Source organism: Platichthys flesus, chromosome 8 (genome assembly GCF_949316205.1).
Source record: "Platichthys flesus chromosome 8, fPlaFle2.1, whole genome shotgun sequence".
NCBI lineage: Eukaryota > Metazoa > Chordata > Actinopteri > Pleuronectiformes > Pleuronectidae > Platichthys > Platichthys flesus.
In genome coordinates, this window is record NC_084952.1 from 9,176,397 (window position 1) to 9,194,307 (window position 17,911).

A 17,911-nucleotide genomic window follows, 5' to 3' on the forward strand; every position below is an offset into this window, starting at 1 on the left:
GGCTCGACAACAGATATGATCACAGATGGACGTGAGCAAATGGTATCAAGTCTGAAATGGCTTTGGGGGCATCTGGTTCGTCAAAGACAAATTTTGCGTGTCAACCGCTCTTTCTGTTTCTCCATTCTTGCCGTGATTCTTTACTGCACATGATCTGTCCAATAAAAAGAGATAGAAATGTCAGAACCAGCTGCCTTGGTTTCCAGAGAGTCATTTCATGCTTGATGTGTGCAGTATTGAAAAATAAAGCAACATGAACAATCTAAACTAAATTAAGAATCCGGGAGCTGCATTTCCCAAGTCTCTCTTAAAACAAGGACAAGACTATGGAGTAATAAAATGAATAATAGTTTCACCAATAAAAAAGGGAACAAGCTACACTATTACACTATTAGGGCGGCAACATTACATCAAGCATCTGTAAGTCTGAGAGACAATAATTTTAAGTGGCAGAGCATTTACTTCTGAAGCGGCCGGGCAGCCTGCCTGTGTTACATCAGTGTAATGTCTGATAAGAGCTAAGTGCTCTCCATTCCCTGGTTACTGTCCCTGGTGGAGTGTCCTTTACTGTGGTTTACCACACCTTTCATCTACCCTTTCATCTCACTACCCTCTCAGCCCTGCCGTTCCTATCCTTACTAACTTTGCTTTGGCTGGTTTATTCAGGCACATATTGTGTAGTCAAGTCATTTTAATTTATTATGTTTAAGACACTGAGACGAGAAGAACTGTGTTTATTGAGCTGTGCATTAAGAAATGTGGGCCTACATATGTCAACATGTACTGTGAACACACAAGAACATATGACTGCGACATAAGCAGACAGAGGTACATACTAATCCACACTATTTCCAAAGATCCCAGATTTTGTTTCTGGAGCGGCCCCATCTGTAAGTAACACTCAGACAACGCCTTCTGCTTGGCGCTTATCGCTTCCTCCACAGGATAGCAATGGAAATTGGAAGTGAGAGCGGTGCACAAACTGTTATAGTTCTGCTGTTGCATAAACAGACACCCTAACCTCCAGGTACTGTTATAAAACATATTGGATGAAGTGGCTGAAGTAGAAGTTTGGGAGAAAACGCAAAGAGCTGAATATCGTAAGGCTGGGCACTATCCCCGAGGACGCTGTGATTAGATCAGATGTGCAACTGTGGCTTCTGCACTGGGTTTGTAAGGGAGTGGCTGCTACAGAGACACACTCCTGTCATATGTGGAGGGATACATTAACTCATCCCTTTGGTGTTATAAGTACAAGTTATCATTTTATAAGCAGTTATACTAAAATCTAGTAAATATATGTTTCAATCAAATAAATTATAAGACTTTCAGAAAGAAATAGTTTTGTGATATATACAAGTAAATTTGTGTAGTCTGCTCGCATTGCGAAAACAAGTTTTGACCACGTCATCAAGTTTGCTCTCTCGCTCTCTCTTAAATATTACTAAGAAACTATATTCAATGCATTTTCTACTCAAATGAGCTTTACATTGGTCTTGGGAAGCCTATGAATCCATGTAGGACAATGATGAAGGAGACATTTTAAACGACCATAAACCTCCTGATTGTCGATAATTGAACAGTGAAAAATGAGAAGTTGTGTATTTAGTCTAGTTTTCTGAATAACAAGACATTGAAGTTAATATTTGTATCAGCACAGCCTGAGGAGCCAGATGTCACTTCTCTGTGGACAAACTTCTCGAGGGAACCTCCTTATTCTCCCACCAGGTTTGTCAGCGTTGATTATCTTATGAGATGTCAAATATAAAATGTTGTTTTAATGCATTTTGAAATATACTAAAACCCTATAATAGATACAGATTTAGGTATTGTGTTAGCCTGATGAAACTGCACCACAGACCTGGTCGTCTCCTTCGCCTCTTCTTGGAACCAAAGAGTTTGACTCTGGAGAAAACGTTCAGTCGGTTGGGCTTTTCACAGGTCCCTTTGGCTTTAGTGGGGCTGCTCACGCAGCGGCAGGCATTCGACTTCTCCCGCTCCCTCGCCTGCCTCTTCTGCCTTATGAGGGAGCTGGCGATCGCTGCAGCCATGGCCAGTTTGGCAGCGTTTTGGATAAAACAACTTGCTGGGAAATTATCACTCCCTTTGAATCCAGAAAAACTGGATTCTGAAAGGGAAAACGTCCAGGCGCGGTGGAGACAATCTGAGGCAGCTACAGCGATGCGTTAAATGACAAAGTAGATAAAGAATTATTCACGATCAAATAGTCCCAGCGGTGCTGTGAGGCCTGTTAGATGATGTCCAGGTGAATCATTTTTCATTCAGGAATTGTCCGTAGCGTGTCCGTGAACAAAAGTGAAACTTAAAAAATGAAAACCACACATTGCAGCGTGAAGCTGCGCAAAGTCTTTCACCGCGACGCGCCGCATGTTCCCCCAACGGTACCATCTCCTCAGCAGCACAACAATTACGCACGCACCCAGACTCTGCTAGTGGCTTTGCATCATGTCTCTAAAGTACATGTGCAGACGGTGTTCGAGGAGGCAGGCCGTCGTGAAGGAAGCTCAGTGCTCAGCCATAGGATGTAAACACCTGTTTGCACTGCTCTCGTTTCTGGGTTCCCCCCTAATCCCCCACTGCTGCTGCAGGAGGAGAGACTTCCACCCCGTGTCAGTAAGGCAACGAGGATATGAGCGACTCACTGAGGAACCTCCATCTGTTCTCCTGTCTTCTGCAGAAGCGAGGCAGCGCAAGGTAAAAGCAGGAGGCGCCTCATCGTGGATGCAGTATCCGAGCGCAGCGCAAAGCACAGACTCAGCGGTTCTGCTGAGAGCATCCCACTTCCAGCCTGGGGAATGAGCAGTGGAGGGGAGGAGGAGGAGGCGGAGGAGGACAGGGATCCTCACTAGTGACACATAAACCCAGTCAGTGTTCACAGTGACATTATCTCCGTATAGGCTGTCATATCGAGATAATACATTTCAAGAACAAATGGGCGTAGTTGGCATCATGGTGGCGCTGGAGAGTCAAAGAGGAGCGAGACGCGAGAAAAGAGGAACGAAGCCCACAAATTCTGGATATTTTATTAGATTAAAAAAGGATAAGAACTACTGATGCAGAACTGCCGCTTTAACTGTAACCATCTCGATTTTTCACTAAAAGATAGAACACCAAATATAGCTAATACTGAACATATTTGGTTATTTATTAACAATTTTCCATTGATCTCTTTAAAGGACGAGTGTGAGGGACATACCAGCAGGTAGTCAGACATGTTATTAATGTAGTTGAAGGCCGTGGGTTTTTCCTGTAGCTCAATAAAAGTATTTGAAAAATAGAGATGGTATATTTTTCACTATGAATGTACAGTATATGAATGGCTTTTTTTTTCCACCTTTAAAATGTCTATATCCTCATACAGCATTTATACCAGGCTCATACTTATAAATAATGTATGTACGTCAGCTCAGCGCTATTTTAGTGCCTATAACTCGCAGAGAAAAGTTTATGTTCGGTCTCTCTGTCCTCTCTTACCCCCTCTGACTGTCCGGGCCACTTCTCCTCTGCTCTCCCTCCGTTATGAATTGACCACAGTTTACAGCCTAACCAATACTGCCATCTACAGTCCCCATACAAAACTGTCGTCGGAATTTAGTTAATTTCATCTGATTTATACTCGAGCACTGTCGAACGAGAGATTGTGATTTTTTTTTTTTTAACACACAGACCTGGAAAGAGTATTTCTTCAGCAAGAAGCAGGATGTGAGCGCATCATATCTCACAATACAAGGATCATGAAGCTGGACTTTTACTATTTCTGTATATATGTCGTATGAGAAACATTATTCTTGTTGTTGGTTGTCTGTGGATTAGTTTTGTTATTTTTCCTTTATTCACCTTGTGTCTACTTGATTCCTGATGTAGCTTTATTTCATGCATATCTATTTTAAAATTATAATGAAAAGACAAACAAAGAATTTGGATTTTTTGTTGGTTATAATGAGGTGTGGCGCAGACAAGCTGAACATAAAGGTTGAGGAAATATAGTAAAAAAAGTGAAAGTTTGAATTACAACTCAAAGGTGCTCAAACTGTTTATCTAAGGCCACCTTCACTTCAGCACCACGGAGAGCTCCGCCACAGTTTACTACGCGAAACACTGAGGTCGACAATTTTTAACAAAATAAAACACACACACAGACACACACACTCACAACTACCAGCATATCTAAAGATCACAGACACATAATATCAATATAAGTGAGGACGCTTTGTGTGAGTCACACTTAAAACATCATTTGAAGCCGAACAACAACACAACAAATGCAAAGTGTAAATATAAATAGAACAGCAACAATACCTGACACTGTTCTTCGCAAGGGAAAAGTCATGATTCGCTTTGGGTGATGGCAAAAAGCAGTGACTTGCAGTGATAGTCACGGTCCCCGGGTGTAGTCAAGTGTGGACGAGTATGCTCTAGTTGCAAATCAGCAAAGTTCAGACAACTGTTAGAGGCGCGGTGGAAAAGAGGAAGCATCGAGGCGTGGCCATCAACAGGAAGATCATTAGAGGACATTAGCGACGTGCCATTATGACTCCGAAAAAAGCTCATTAAAGATTAATCTAGAGGTTTGCTCCCTCCACTGTGCTGCCGCTGCTGCTGCTGTACGCTCCGACCAACGGGGCCAGATTGAGGGAGAAAGTGATCGAAAACGCAGCCTGGGATTGCACTTCCTTCCCGGGCAAGAGACTTTCATCTCATGTTACAAAAAAAAATGATGTAAAATGATCCGATAATGCGTTGACTAAACCGGTTATACAGGCCTGGTCACTTTGCACAGAAATCTATCGATGTACAATCGGTTGAGACAACAGTGTGCATTAGGCAGAGTGTTTTTTTTGTTTTTTTTTTACAAAGACAGAAAAATACACTGTAAAGGAAGCTTTTATAACATCCAGCTGAAATTTACCAAATATGACGTGTGTTTTTTTTTTCCGGCTTTACGACATAAATCAATCTCAATAAAAAGAGCTTTTCTTGATTTGCTTTCCCACCTCTGCTTCATATCACATTTATAAATACTGTAAGTTAATGCAGATGATGTTTTATGGCTCTTTGCAGATGCACCGTCAATTAGAACAGATTGAACATTGAGCTCTAGGATGTAATGACTCTTAGTCGGCACTCATGAGGGTCAGGTTTCTGGCTGTGCGCGCATGTGAACACTAGGGGGAGCAAGTGGACAGACTATCAACAGCGGCGTGTTGATAGTTGATAGATTACTTGAGTAATTTTTAAAGTCAACGTAAAACCATCAGAACTTAAAGTTGCAACTTAGAACATTGCTCTGTTCACATTAAAGTAGCAACTGACTATTTGTATCACTTATATTTGAAAATGGGTTCGATTTAATATAGAGATCATTGTGATTAAGAAAATGTGCTCATATAAACATCACCATTAACAATCGATATATTATGTATTGTCTGAGCTGACGGACACTGAGCTGTACAATTTGGCTCATACACTGGTGATATTTAAGATTAGATGGTCCTGGGTAATAAAGCTAAATGCAGTCAGCCACTCACAATAAAGTACTTCCCCTCATAAAAGGTTAATTTACTTTAATGGTTTCCACTTGTACATCTAAATCACTTGATAGGGATATAAGTTGTTAATGGAGCCGGGATCAATATATTGATTTACAAGGGATGTGGCTTAAATAGCATGAGATACACTGTGGAGATAAACCGATTTGTTTTCAGTTTCACTGCCATTCATGTTCTCCATTGAGTCTAACCTTTAACCCTGCACGAGCTAAGAAAAGATGGTGGTCAGAGGTTGTATCAAGGTTGAACTCGGATTTATATATTCATCATCGGCTTGGAAAACAGCCGGAGCCACAGAGGCAACACTGGCTGTGATAAAGAGTCAAATGTTTATGATATCGCAAGAAAGGCAAAACAACAATAATGTACCTCAAGCAACACAAAATAATGTGTTTAATGCCGTATGTCATAATGAAATGTTGAAAATGGGAGATTTACTCTTAAAGTCTTAAAAATGTATAAGGCAAATACAAATCAATACATTGTATTTAAAATGTGGAACAATAACAACACTATAACTATTATAACAGCAGGCTTAACATATTATGTGATTAAAACTGACATATCTGAATAAATGCAGGGAAAAAAGGCGTTTTAAATCACCTCAAACTCTGCAGTGAGCAAACACAGACAGACCTGCACTCTCACAGAGGCAGATACCAGGTTTAGCTTCAGTCGTCCCATCACTGATAAACTGGTGCCATCACTCAAGTAGACACTGTGGCTCTTTAGGAGGATGACTGGGTTTATCACCGACAGTTAAGAGGACAGAGGGAGCTGATGAGAATCCGGCTGAATTGTAGCAACACGAATCAAACACCTGAGATGATATCAAACAAAGTGCCAATGTGTGCAAGCCTGATTATGTCCGTCCTGCTAACAGCACTTTGCTCAGCAGCAGCCATGCAGTGATGGAGAAGTAAAGATAGAAAACATCGTACAATGGCTTGAGGAGAGCTGGTGAGATAAGTTAAGCACTGAGCCACATTTTACATAAACAAGGTCTTAAAAATAGTAAAAATGTGACACATTTTCACGATTTATATTCAAAATTCTTTGAAGTAAATATAGCCCTAATCCTTTCTATCTTTTTTGTAATTTTTGCAAAGTGAAAAAAGACTGTGTATGTATATTTGACACCTTTGGCTCAATACTGCTCATTTACCATTGAACTGTGACCTCGCAGATACAAGATAACACAATAATAACATAATCTCCTAACCTACAAAATGTATCTGTCTCAACAAAGACACAAGTGACCTCTGTAACCGTCTCCTCAAGTAGATAAATAATATAAATAAGAGAGACAACCAAGAAACACAAACACACACACAAACTTTGGTTGCTTGTATGGCAATGTACCAGCGGCGTATTCATTACTGTAATGCTCCACAATGCAAGTCTACTGTGGCCTCCCAGGGGCACCTTCATAGTACTGGAGTTACACACACACTCACACACACACACAGACACACACACACAGGGGAGAGGAGTCCTATAAAGCAATCATGCTTAATGCCCCAAACTACTAGATATTTGTCTTAACAAAACAACCATATGTTTGCATTACCCATTTTACTTTTTTAACATTTCATTGCTAAACCATGTTTTTCATAAACAGGACAGTGAAAAAGTAAACTGTAGCCGTAGAAGAGACTCAGCGGGTTGCACTTAATCATCCATATAAATCCAACTGTTCTATGAAAAACATAAGTCAGTCTGTATTTACACAACCAACCAGTACAGCAGGACTTCCGGCTGACCCACAGTGTCCCAGCACCCTGCTGCTCGTTCCATCTCCGGTCACTAGAGAGCAGACCTCCAGAGGAGACGAGAGAGACCAGCCTGTGCGCTGCCAAGGTTGAGCACTGTGATGCCCTTTGTACTATTAAACACAGCCAAACAATTAAAGCGTTCTCTTCTTACTAATAACCTGAGGCTGTCGAGGCAACACCCAGAGTTTAATGAATATTTTACATTCAGCCGGGAAAAAGAGTTTGCCTCCAAGGGCACACACTGAATAAGTGGGGAGGTCAAGCTGCTCATGGTACTTAGTAGAGGGCAAATGATTCTGCCACTGATTATATCGAGACATTTAACGTCCATCTAAATTCCTATTTCTCTTTACCTTACCTCATATACTGCAGTAACATATTTTGATCATTTTATTTGACCCTCCTGGTGCAGAGTGAGGGGATGAAGTGACATATTATCAGAGGAGAGGGGAAGGATCGTGATAAGCTGAAACCATTCAGCCTTTTGGCAGCATTCTGCTGGCTGTCTGTTCTTTGTGTTTGTGCTGGTACAGTAAATCTGCCACAACAGTCGTTTGCAGAATGTTGGGCCACCAGTGCCATAGTGATACCATGCGTTACCATGGAGACTGCATATACGTAATAGAGGGTGTGTGTGCAAGATACAGAGAGAGAGAGAGAGAGAGAGAGAGAGAGAGAGAGAGAGAGAGAGAGAGAGAGAGAGAGAGAGAATGCGTATATGTTAAGAATGGGGGTTGGGTATTGCAGAAGAGGAAACCATCAGTCAGTGGAGTTTCCAATAGGGGAGGGGGATTCAATACAGTCATGGCTGACTGGCAGACCAGTGGCAATGATTGTGTGATTTATGCTGCAGCTCCGGAGCCAGAGGACTGTGTTCAGTTCAAGAAAGCAGAGAATCAGTAGACTGAAACCGGAGGACACAAGTGCCATTATTTCCCTCAGCGGGCAAAGCAGGATGATCTCCCTCATGGGGACCAACAAGCTGGCTGAGTGTAGAGGAAGAGCCCGGAGCTCCTCTGTAGGAGCTACGCTTCAGTGACGAGCTCCTCTCTACATTAGATCTATGAAATAAAGACATTAAGTGTCATGATCTGTGCTGCTTCATTATTTGGTTCTTATCCTGTGTCAGAGCCAAAGAGATGATATGCACACTTCATTTACTGACAGAGCTTTTTACTAGCAGTGAAAACAGAACATGTTTTTTAAAAAAGATCAATTAAGTATTACAAATATGAAAATCTGAGCTGTATGTCAGTATGCGCCTCATAAGAGCACCCCCGCTCCACCTCACCTTAAAATGGTAAAAATAATAATTAGGAGCAGACAGCAAGCCTGGCGTTTGTAGTCTAACCTCTAACAACCGGCTTCAAAGTCTTCGTCTGCTGCTGATCAGCGCCGCCATATTCTGTCTCACACAGAAAGTAATGACAGAGCTTTTTATACTGCCCGAGCCAAAGCAACACAATTCTATTTTATACATCACTAAAAGTTAAATATGCCACTGACACACAGAACTGAAGCCATTTCAGGAGCCGAGCGTCCGCCAGGCACTTTGAAACAGTTTGTGATACAAATTGTTGAGGATGTGCGGCACTGAATCACTCTCCTCCGTTAGATTTATATTTGCAATCTGCTGCTTCACAACTAAATGCAAGAGTCATATATACAATGCAAATAATAGGATTCTTGCCTGAACAATACCAAATCCTTCCACCAGGTTTTGTGGAAATCATTTCACTTGTTTTTTGTGTAGATTTTCCTACAAACGACAACCCCCCCCCCAAAAAAAAAACGGATAGGGGGGGAATACTTAACATCTTTGATAGAGGCAATCAGTTCCAACTATCTGGAACTCATAAGCCATGAAAAAGAAATCACACAGTTACATGACTACAGAGCTTTTTTACATGTTACCCTTCAAACTGTGTGTTATTTAAGAAGTACAACTTGACCTGAGTGTTTCTAACATGTAGTTAAAATAAGCTGTCCCCTGATATTGCTTGGTACAGCTTTGACAGAAATTACTGAATGGAACTTAGCAAATACACTGGTGAATATTTGTCACACCAGCTTACCTCGACAAGCTGTCACCTCTTAATTTAACGGCATGTGAAGGACATCATTTAGCTTAGAAGCATACTGTCGGATTTCACACGGCATGGCCCCTGCGTTCTTTGTGTCTGTGTATGCGTGTATGCGTATGTGTGTGTGTGTGTGTGTGTGTGTGTGTCTGTGCGTGTGTGTGTGTGTGCGCGAGACTAGGCCTTAATGAAGTGGAGAAATCTCAATCAGAGGCACCAAACGGTGTGTGAAATAGCCAGTGCTCAGACAGCAGCCAGCTCAGAATGACTAATGCCGTAGCAGTGATGTGCTCTCATTACTCCCAAAGAGCTTCAAACTACAGACCACAGTGTCTCTCTCTCTTTCCTGTCCTTTAACCAGCTGACCCTCGCTTCTCCTCTGACTTAGAACAATGATGGGAATGATTGGTGATATTTTACTCAGAAACTATAACAGAATCTCTCTTTTTCTCGGAAAAAAAAACGGACAAAGTAGTCAATGTTCTATTTGCCCCTCAGGTGCCCTATGAGCAAAAATATTGAAAAACAAAAAGGTTTATTTTTCCACGCATGTGAATGGTTATGAATCATCAGCGAGATGATGTCAGGAGGCTGCAGATTTGTTAGGTCCACTAATGGAAATTTAAATGTATTATCTGTGTGTGTGTGTGCGTCATGTGTGTGTGTTAGGGTGAGTGTTGCAGATGTAGTGGTTATGGTTATGGTTAAGTTAAGTTTCCAGGAAATGAATGTCAGTAAAGGTGAACATGACAACAGGTGTGTTTGTGTGAGTAGTCTAGTAATTACTTGTGTTGTGGGGACCTCGACCTGTCACGTAACAGGGACTTGTTTTAGGGTTAGTCAAGTAGTAGTTAAGGTTAGAGTTACCCTTCAGAAAATGAATGTAAGTCAATGTAATCACCTCTGAATTCACTGAGATGGGACTCTGTGTGGATGTGCGGTGTGAGTGAACGTGTGTCCGCCAGCTCCATGACCCGGCACCTCTCAGGACCCCTGGGGGATTGTGGGTAAATCATAACCAGTGTTGTTGTGAGCAGGAGGCAGGTGGATAAAAGCCCCTGGGACTGATTACCAGAGTCCTCAATAGGGTGAAGACGTTGAACAGCAGCAGGTCTTGTGGAAGAGAAGCTGCATTCAGTTAAATAGATTGTTGGTGTGGCTTCATGGTTTTTTGGCCTAAGTCCTGCAGCCAATATCATTTCGCAGCAGCTCAATTATCACAGGTCCCGTCTGCTGTTCAGAAAGAAAGCTTCATCACCACAGGCCTAATATGGCATTCCAAAAAGGGCCTGTGCAGAAGGGGCAGTCGTCTGTGATTCCACCTTAGTGTTCCATCAGCCGTCTGAGTCAGTGCAAGAGGAAGATAAGATCACTCAGCATGATGTATGCACACAACTACTTGTGTTTGATATAATATACGAGCACACATACATGCATATACAACAGATGCACACAAGTACCCACGGGCAGCCATCCTGCCAAAGCTAATGAGTCTCCAAATAGCTTTTATCGGAAAAAAACCCCAGTATCGAGTCGAGTGTGGGAGATGGTCCCTTGCCAAAGACGGTGAGTCAATGGTAGCCCTTTGGCATTTTCCATTATAGTGAAAAAGCTACAGGGAAACAGCATTTATGAGTTGAATGATTATAAATAACAAAATCACTTTTTGCTCTTTCAAGTTATTCCCCTCCCATTAAGCAGAACACATCCAGGAAATGGGCTCTCGTCACAGTGAAGAGGGACAGCTGCTATCAAAGAGGGATCAGGGAAATGTGCTACAGCCAAAATATAGACTTTCTGAAAGTTTGGATTAATAACACCAATCTAATTATATCCTGTCTAGCAAGAGTGGTCTTAGTCCCAGAATACAGTTAAGTGGTGTGATGTTGTCCTACATATCCCTTCCAGTGTGACACATCAAGCAAAGGAATGGAGTGAGATTAAAGGCATCATTTCAGACACCAGCAGGCTTAAACTGTCAACGTAGTGATGGAGACACAAAGGAAGCTCACTGACTCGCACAAGAGCATGAGGTCACGTTTTTTTCTTTTTTAGGAGTAGCTAACTTAGTCTTATGTGACAGACACTTCCTCAAAAGGATGATGAAAGAACAAACTGTGCTTTTCTTGAAAACCAAACTGCAGCTAACATGTTTTTTTAATTTATTTTATAAATGACAAGCTCCTAACAGATGTGAAAACACCTTGTTTCTCTTGTTGGAAGCAATGCGGACATCTGTCGAGGTGTTTGTCTCCTCTGTTATGCAGGTGTTTGTAATAAGCTCTGTTCTTAGCCGTTAACCAGATCCCTGTCCTCAGAATAACCCCACCACTTCCCTGGGCTCAAGAATAAGTGTAAATATTATGCAATGAGGTCAAATGTGCAGTGCAATGAACTGCATGTGAACATTAATGAAGCTCATTTTAGTCCATCCACACTCTGCTGGATTTCCCCAGCCTCGGATGCACTTCCTGGAGGAAGGGGTCGGAGCGTGGCACAGTGATGTGTCATGATACCAGACTGCAGATTAGAGAAACAGGGTAGATGTAGATGCAGGGCGCAGAATTCCTCTTCAGCTGTTGTGTATACAGTAAATGTCGGATGCTTATGTCCACATTTCAAGCCTGTTCTACTCCTGTTGAGGTTAAATTAATATATATCTTTGAAAAAATTTAAATCTGGATGTTTGTACACTTGCCAGCGTAGTTGCATGCTTCAGATTGGCATGGATTATTCCACTTTACTTAAAAGCCCAATGTGTGTGGTGGAACAGATCGGCTAAGCTGGAAGTGACACGACAGGAGACATGACTCAACTGACGGGAGTGGGTGGGTAAATAGGTCATGTTCCCTACCCAGCACAGAGTATCCCACTTTTCACTTTCAGCCCCTGTGCTTGTTAGTGAAGTCGGCACACAGAGAAATCAATGGCCACAGAATGACAATGGATGGTAGTGGACCGGCGTTTGGAACATAACGGGAGGGAGGAGCTGTGAAGAGCTGATAGAGAACCCTGCAGAGAGGTAGTGGAAAAGTAGGCCAAATCTCAGCAGTGAAGCACGGATGGCTCTCTGCGGTTTGGAGCAGCCTTTATGATATAAAACGCAACACTACTACAGGACAGCATTGGACTAGTAAAATCATACATAAATCTTCAGTCAAAATACCTTGTAATCTAATCCCATTGCTTGGATTACACTACTGTAAGACATTTATACCAGCCACCGGCCAAAAGCGCGGTAACTCGCAACTGGTTACCACAGTGAAGAGGACTTTGACTAAACAAAAATAAACTACTACCCAAATAATTTCCTCTGTGCTGGAGCCTGTAGTGAATCTGCTGTCCTGCTTTTTTATTTTGAAAAGCTTCACAGCTATTAATATAAATCCAAAGCACATTCCAAGATGTCAGACAAAGATGATCTACTGACGTCAAGCTAAGGCTACTGAATTATTATCATACCATCCCTTTAAGCGTGAGTGGTGCCATTGAACTCAAACCATTTCTCACTACGAGTGTCTGGAACCAAAGATGAAGCAAAAACGCTCTTTGTTGGCGACATGATTCATTGCCTATTGGGGACGGCAGCATCACTCATCATCCGCAGGGAAGACAAATAAGTGACCATTATGCCTTTTTGTTCGTTGCTTATCATGGTATCGTCATCTCATTGAAAACACATTATTTTGAAAAGCCTATGTGGTTCAGAACACATTCAGACATTTGAAATCCAAGTATCAGCAGCTGAGCAGCAGAACAAAACATACGAATGTCAAAGTATCAATTTGTCAAAAATGTTGAACAATGTTACAGTTGTGTATCTTTAGAGACGTACACTTTTTTTTTTTTTTACAGTTACAGTATTTTTAAGGTAACTTACTCCCAATGCAGCCAGCTGATTCTTCAGATCAGAAATTCAACTATTTTCAAAAGCAGCGCAGCATCTTATTTTTATGCAGCCCTTTGATTTGAGCTGTGAACAGTTAAATAGGAATGATCCATGTGCAATATTCATGCATTCTCCAAATCTGCAGTCTTTATGAAGCACTTCATACTGTGTGTGTGTGTGTGTGTGTGTGTGTGTGTGTGTGTGTGTGTGTGTGCAGCTCTGGTGAGGGAAGAGGTCTGGAGGATTTAGTAGTTGTGCCTTTAACTTGTTTCTGTGTGTATGATTGTGTGTGTACTGTATATTTGTTGCGATACGACTTCTGGCATCGCGTCTGTAGAGGAATAAAGAAACTGTAGAGCAACTCCCCTGCACTTTTTTAGTCCTGCTCTCTACACCCTTGGATACTACACTCCTGGTTCTCAGTACTTTCCATGCAGTCATAATTTCTGCCTGAGCCTTTTGCTAGAATCTTGATCAAAGAGTGCCACAGGTTTAAATGATAAATGGCTGCAGATGGATTTTAAACCTATGATGTAACACTTGAGCTTAAAAGGATAATAGGATTTTGTATATTTACCTAAAAACTCTGAAGCAGGTTTACAGACTTATTTCTGTTCACGAAATCTGCATTCCAGGTCCTGCCCATCGACAGTAACAGAGTTCATACGAAATTGATTCTGTTGCCCACAAATTCCAATGGTGCAGTATGTTTTGTTGTACTTGGTAATGGTTATTAAGGGCTGAAAGTGACATTCAAATAATTTTCCTTCCATTATTATACTAACATGGATCTTATGGCACAATTACTCAGCAAGCACAAAAAGACGTGTTGTATTAATTTTCTAGATAAAAAAACTTAGATGAATTTAACACTTGGGAATACATATGTGATTAAGAGTGGCTGAGGCAAAGCTATTGGACTGAGGTTTATTCTCTGTACGGCTGTGAAGGGAATAAAAGCAGAACATCCTTTGCTCTCTTTGGGCTTCGTCTCCAATCAGAGCCTGCAGCCAGATCCACCCCAGCGGCATGCAGCAGGTCAGAGGTCAGGCTTTAACATGATTGAATGATTGCACTGAGCCTGCTGCTGCCAATTGAAGAATCTGTGTAAGTGACCGGAGCCCATATTATGTTGCTAAGGCGAAGTTCCTGCTGTAGCACAGCTGCTGTGGTGTTTCGTGTCTGGAACTCCGTCAGTTTATTGAGTGGCCGTCACAAAACCTATTCAACAAGTTAGAGCAATCCTCTCCTCTCCTCTCAGGGATGTTTCTTTGTGTCCGATTTGTACCACAAAGAAACATCCCTGAATCTCTAGACATGACCTCTGATAAACACTGTCATCCACTGCCACTCTGTGTGTGTGTGTGTGTGTGTGTTTGCAATTGAGGAGATAACATGAGGAGATTAGGACATATTAACCAATGCTTTGGCTTTCAGGAGCACAGATTAGAGACGGGCGGCTGCGTGACACTGGCCTGTTGTGATGATGGTTCAGTGTTACTGAAGCACTGCCTCTCTGTCTGTCTGATTGCAATACATTACATCATTCTGAACATGCAGCTGAGGCCTGTGACCTCCTACTCACGCACATCAACAGAACAGTGTCAAGAGCACATTCCTGTTATCCACAAGTACATTGAAGAGGCACCGTTTTATGATAACACGCAATCAACATGAAGTCCCCTCTTTTTGATTTGAGCTATCATAACCTTTTGACCTTGTGATCTTTTTAACCGCTGGTCGTTCGTTTTTTGTCCTTCTTTCATTCTGAGTGTGTGTGAGGGACAGCGAGAGGAACAAAGAGAGACAGCTGTCAATGTACCCCAGCAAGGCTTGGTGAGATGTGCAAGGTCTAATTATCTCTCCAGCCAGTGGATTTGGGAGCTACCCTTATGTCTGCCATGAGTGCATAGGTCCAAGAGTGCATTCCGATAATTCTTCAAATATAAAGTGGATATATGTGCCAGGCATGTTATAGGGGAGGAGACACATCTCTAAAAGAATCTTACGTAGTAACGTTCGGTGACGTCAAACATTGCGATTGTATGACAGAATCCCAGCTCCTCCCCTGAAATAGACAATCACCTACTAGAGTAGGAAACATTGCAAACCAAGCTCAACTGATGGTGGAAGCAAGTGCCCGACGGACTTCAAGTAAAGGAGACTGTTATCAAAACTAAAAAGTTGTGTTATGCATCAACTACATTTATTTCAATACATAAACTACCTTCGTTCAAGTACCCCCTTGATACTAATCAGTTTGGATCAGCTGATTATCAAGTCACAGCTCTCTGGATTGAGCTGCTAAAGATGAATGAAACCTTGCAGAAGTATAACACACAAGAAAGAAAAGCATTTGGCGGAAACTTAATTTTCTAATCATATCATTTCTTTGTTCTGGGGACCATTGTAAGCAGAGTTATGGATCGCTCCCGATTCCTTTAGATAGGACCCTGGTAGGCCCTGATGCAAGATGGCTGTTGAGTCGCGAGACCTGCCTGCAAGGACTTTGGATGTAATGTGTTTTTTTGTATTACAAATTCTAGGCTAGTAGCCATACGACGTGGTTTTGAGGAACTTCGGAATCTGGCAGGTCCTTTAGGAAACAGCAGAGGGGAAGGAGGCCAGGAGGACGCTTTAAGGATGACCTTTGTGAGAAGAGTTTGGTGAGTTGCATGGGCCGGACAATGCGGCGAGGACCTAAATACATAAAGAAATGTCTTCATTGCTGCAGTCCATATACATTTGTATGTGAGCAAGCTTGCTGCTTTGTCTCAGCAATGCCTGACAGCTGAGGTTAAGCACAGCCGCGCAGATGCAACACCTCCGTGCTGTTGTTTATTCAGTCCTATGCACCAGCCTGTCCCGCTCTCCGGCGCTCGTATGCACGCTGTAAAATTAGATTTGAGTCTGCGATAATGACTTACGGGGGCCGCTGTTCCCTGCATACTGATGTATCACACCCGGCGGAGGGTTTGTGTGTGTGTTTGTTTGTGTGTATGGTGTGAGAGTTGAGGAGTGCTACACTCTGCTGGGGATTGTTCGAGGCGAAGGGCACATCACGCAGGTCAATTGAGTTACTTACAACAGCGCTCATTTGACAAACACCTGCAGAGGGTAATGTTCACCTCCGTGGACAGAAACACATGCTGGAGGGAGCTGATGTCTGTCGACTGAAAGGGAGTGATTGAGAGGGATCAGTGTTTGTCTGTCGAAGAGTAACCTTTTCATTAGCACTGTGCATTATTTACATCCATCCCATCGATTGTCCGGGAAAATGCAGCTACATTGACCTTGACGGATCACACCGGGCTGCTGATGGACACAATATGAAATTTGAGAAGATTGTTGTTCTTCTTTTTCTTTTGTATTTGATTTAACTTTGTTAAAATGTCTCTAATGACTTGTGTCATTCATACAAACCTTTATGAAATATGAGTTATGGGTTATTCAGTAATCATACTACAAAGTACAACCAAGCATAGGTCTACAAGCACCAGAAGGTAAATATAGTTGCTAGCATTTATATTTAGATGACGTACTGAGCAGTGTTGCTGACGCAGGAAAGCGAGGGTCAAGTTGCTCAGAGGGACAAGTTAATGGAAGCTAAAACATGGAAAGTGCAGGAAGTGGAGAAGAGGTCATGGCATGCTAATGTAATGGATTTTGTATTTGCTGTCGGCAATTTTTCAATTTCAAACTCGTCTTTCTGTTTGTGTTGTGAGCTCCCTTGCTTTCTGTGTATTGGAGCTCCTCAGTGAGTGACTGTGTGAGCTATCAGGATGCAATTTGACGGGATCACAACACAGTTTCTGAAGACAGCTAAGCCGTCTGGTGATGCAAACAAACTGTGGCATCATCTGTCAAGTCAGAACATCCACTTCTAAAATGCAATAGTTCCCCGTCAGTTCCCCACTCAGCCAATCTGGAAAAATCAACTATTCTCAAAGTTTACGACTCCGAGATCTCACATCGCATCAAAGTGCTTCATGATAAAATGAGTTGTGACAGCACCCTTTTAAATCCTGATATGTAGCAGTCTATTTGGTTGCAAACCTGTGTCAGACCTCCTTTATGGTTTTCTCATGCAATAAGGATGTCGGTTGGTGGATTATGTCAAACTGGGGTGGAACAGGAGAAAAACAGTGAGCAGAAAACCAATTTAAACCGCCCTTATAATACACCACTGTAGTTAATCAAAATATAACTGTGATGTTAAGCTGTTTTTAATAGTAGCTGCTGTTGCAAAGTTGGGGAGGTCGTTGCACAGCGCCCGGATCACACACTCAGCACTAAATTGGCTCAGGCAACTATGGAATACCCTGGACACCATCTTTCTAACATTGAGCAGGCAGTAAATAAACTGTCACTCCCCCTGTGTCTCTAATATGTCTCTGGTGCAGCACACAGAGCTACAGCCAAGAGAGTGGAACGGGGCGAGGAAACAGAAAAATCTTTCTGGCTGGCGACGCATTTTACCCGAATGGTGGTTATCATTCTGATCCCATTCCCGACTAAAAATGTTCCTGAATATGAGCAAAAAAACTTTTCTCCAACTTCTGGAAATATGGCTGCAAAGTGTTTTCTGTTTATGTG

General features: G+C 42.2%; 1 protein-coding gene across 4 annotated transcripts in view; it reads right to left on the bottom strand.

The window, feature by feature from the left end:
- fgf13a (fibroblast growth factor 13a) overlaps nucleotides 1–17,911 on the bottom strand; it is a 90,521-nt gene that overhangs the window by 21,881 nt on the left and 50,729 nt on the right. The window contains exon 1 of one of the 4 annotated variants that reach the window (XM_062394500.1): nucleotides 1,862–2,805. The exons of the other annotated variants lie outside the window; for them this stretch is intronic. Within the exon in view, the coding sequence (XP_062250484.1) occupies nucleotides 1,862–2,051 (190 nt within the window). The 5' untranslated portion in view covers nucleotides 2,052–2,805. Of the gene's footprint in view, nucleotides 1–1,861; nucleotides 2,806–17,911 lie in introns of those variants that run through there. 4 annotated transcript variants of the gene reach the window in all.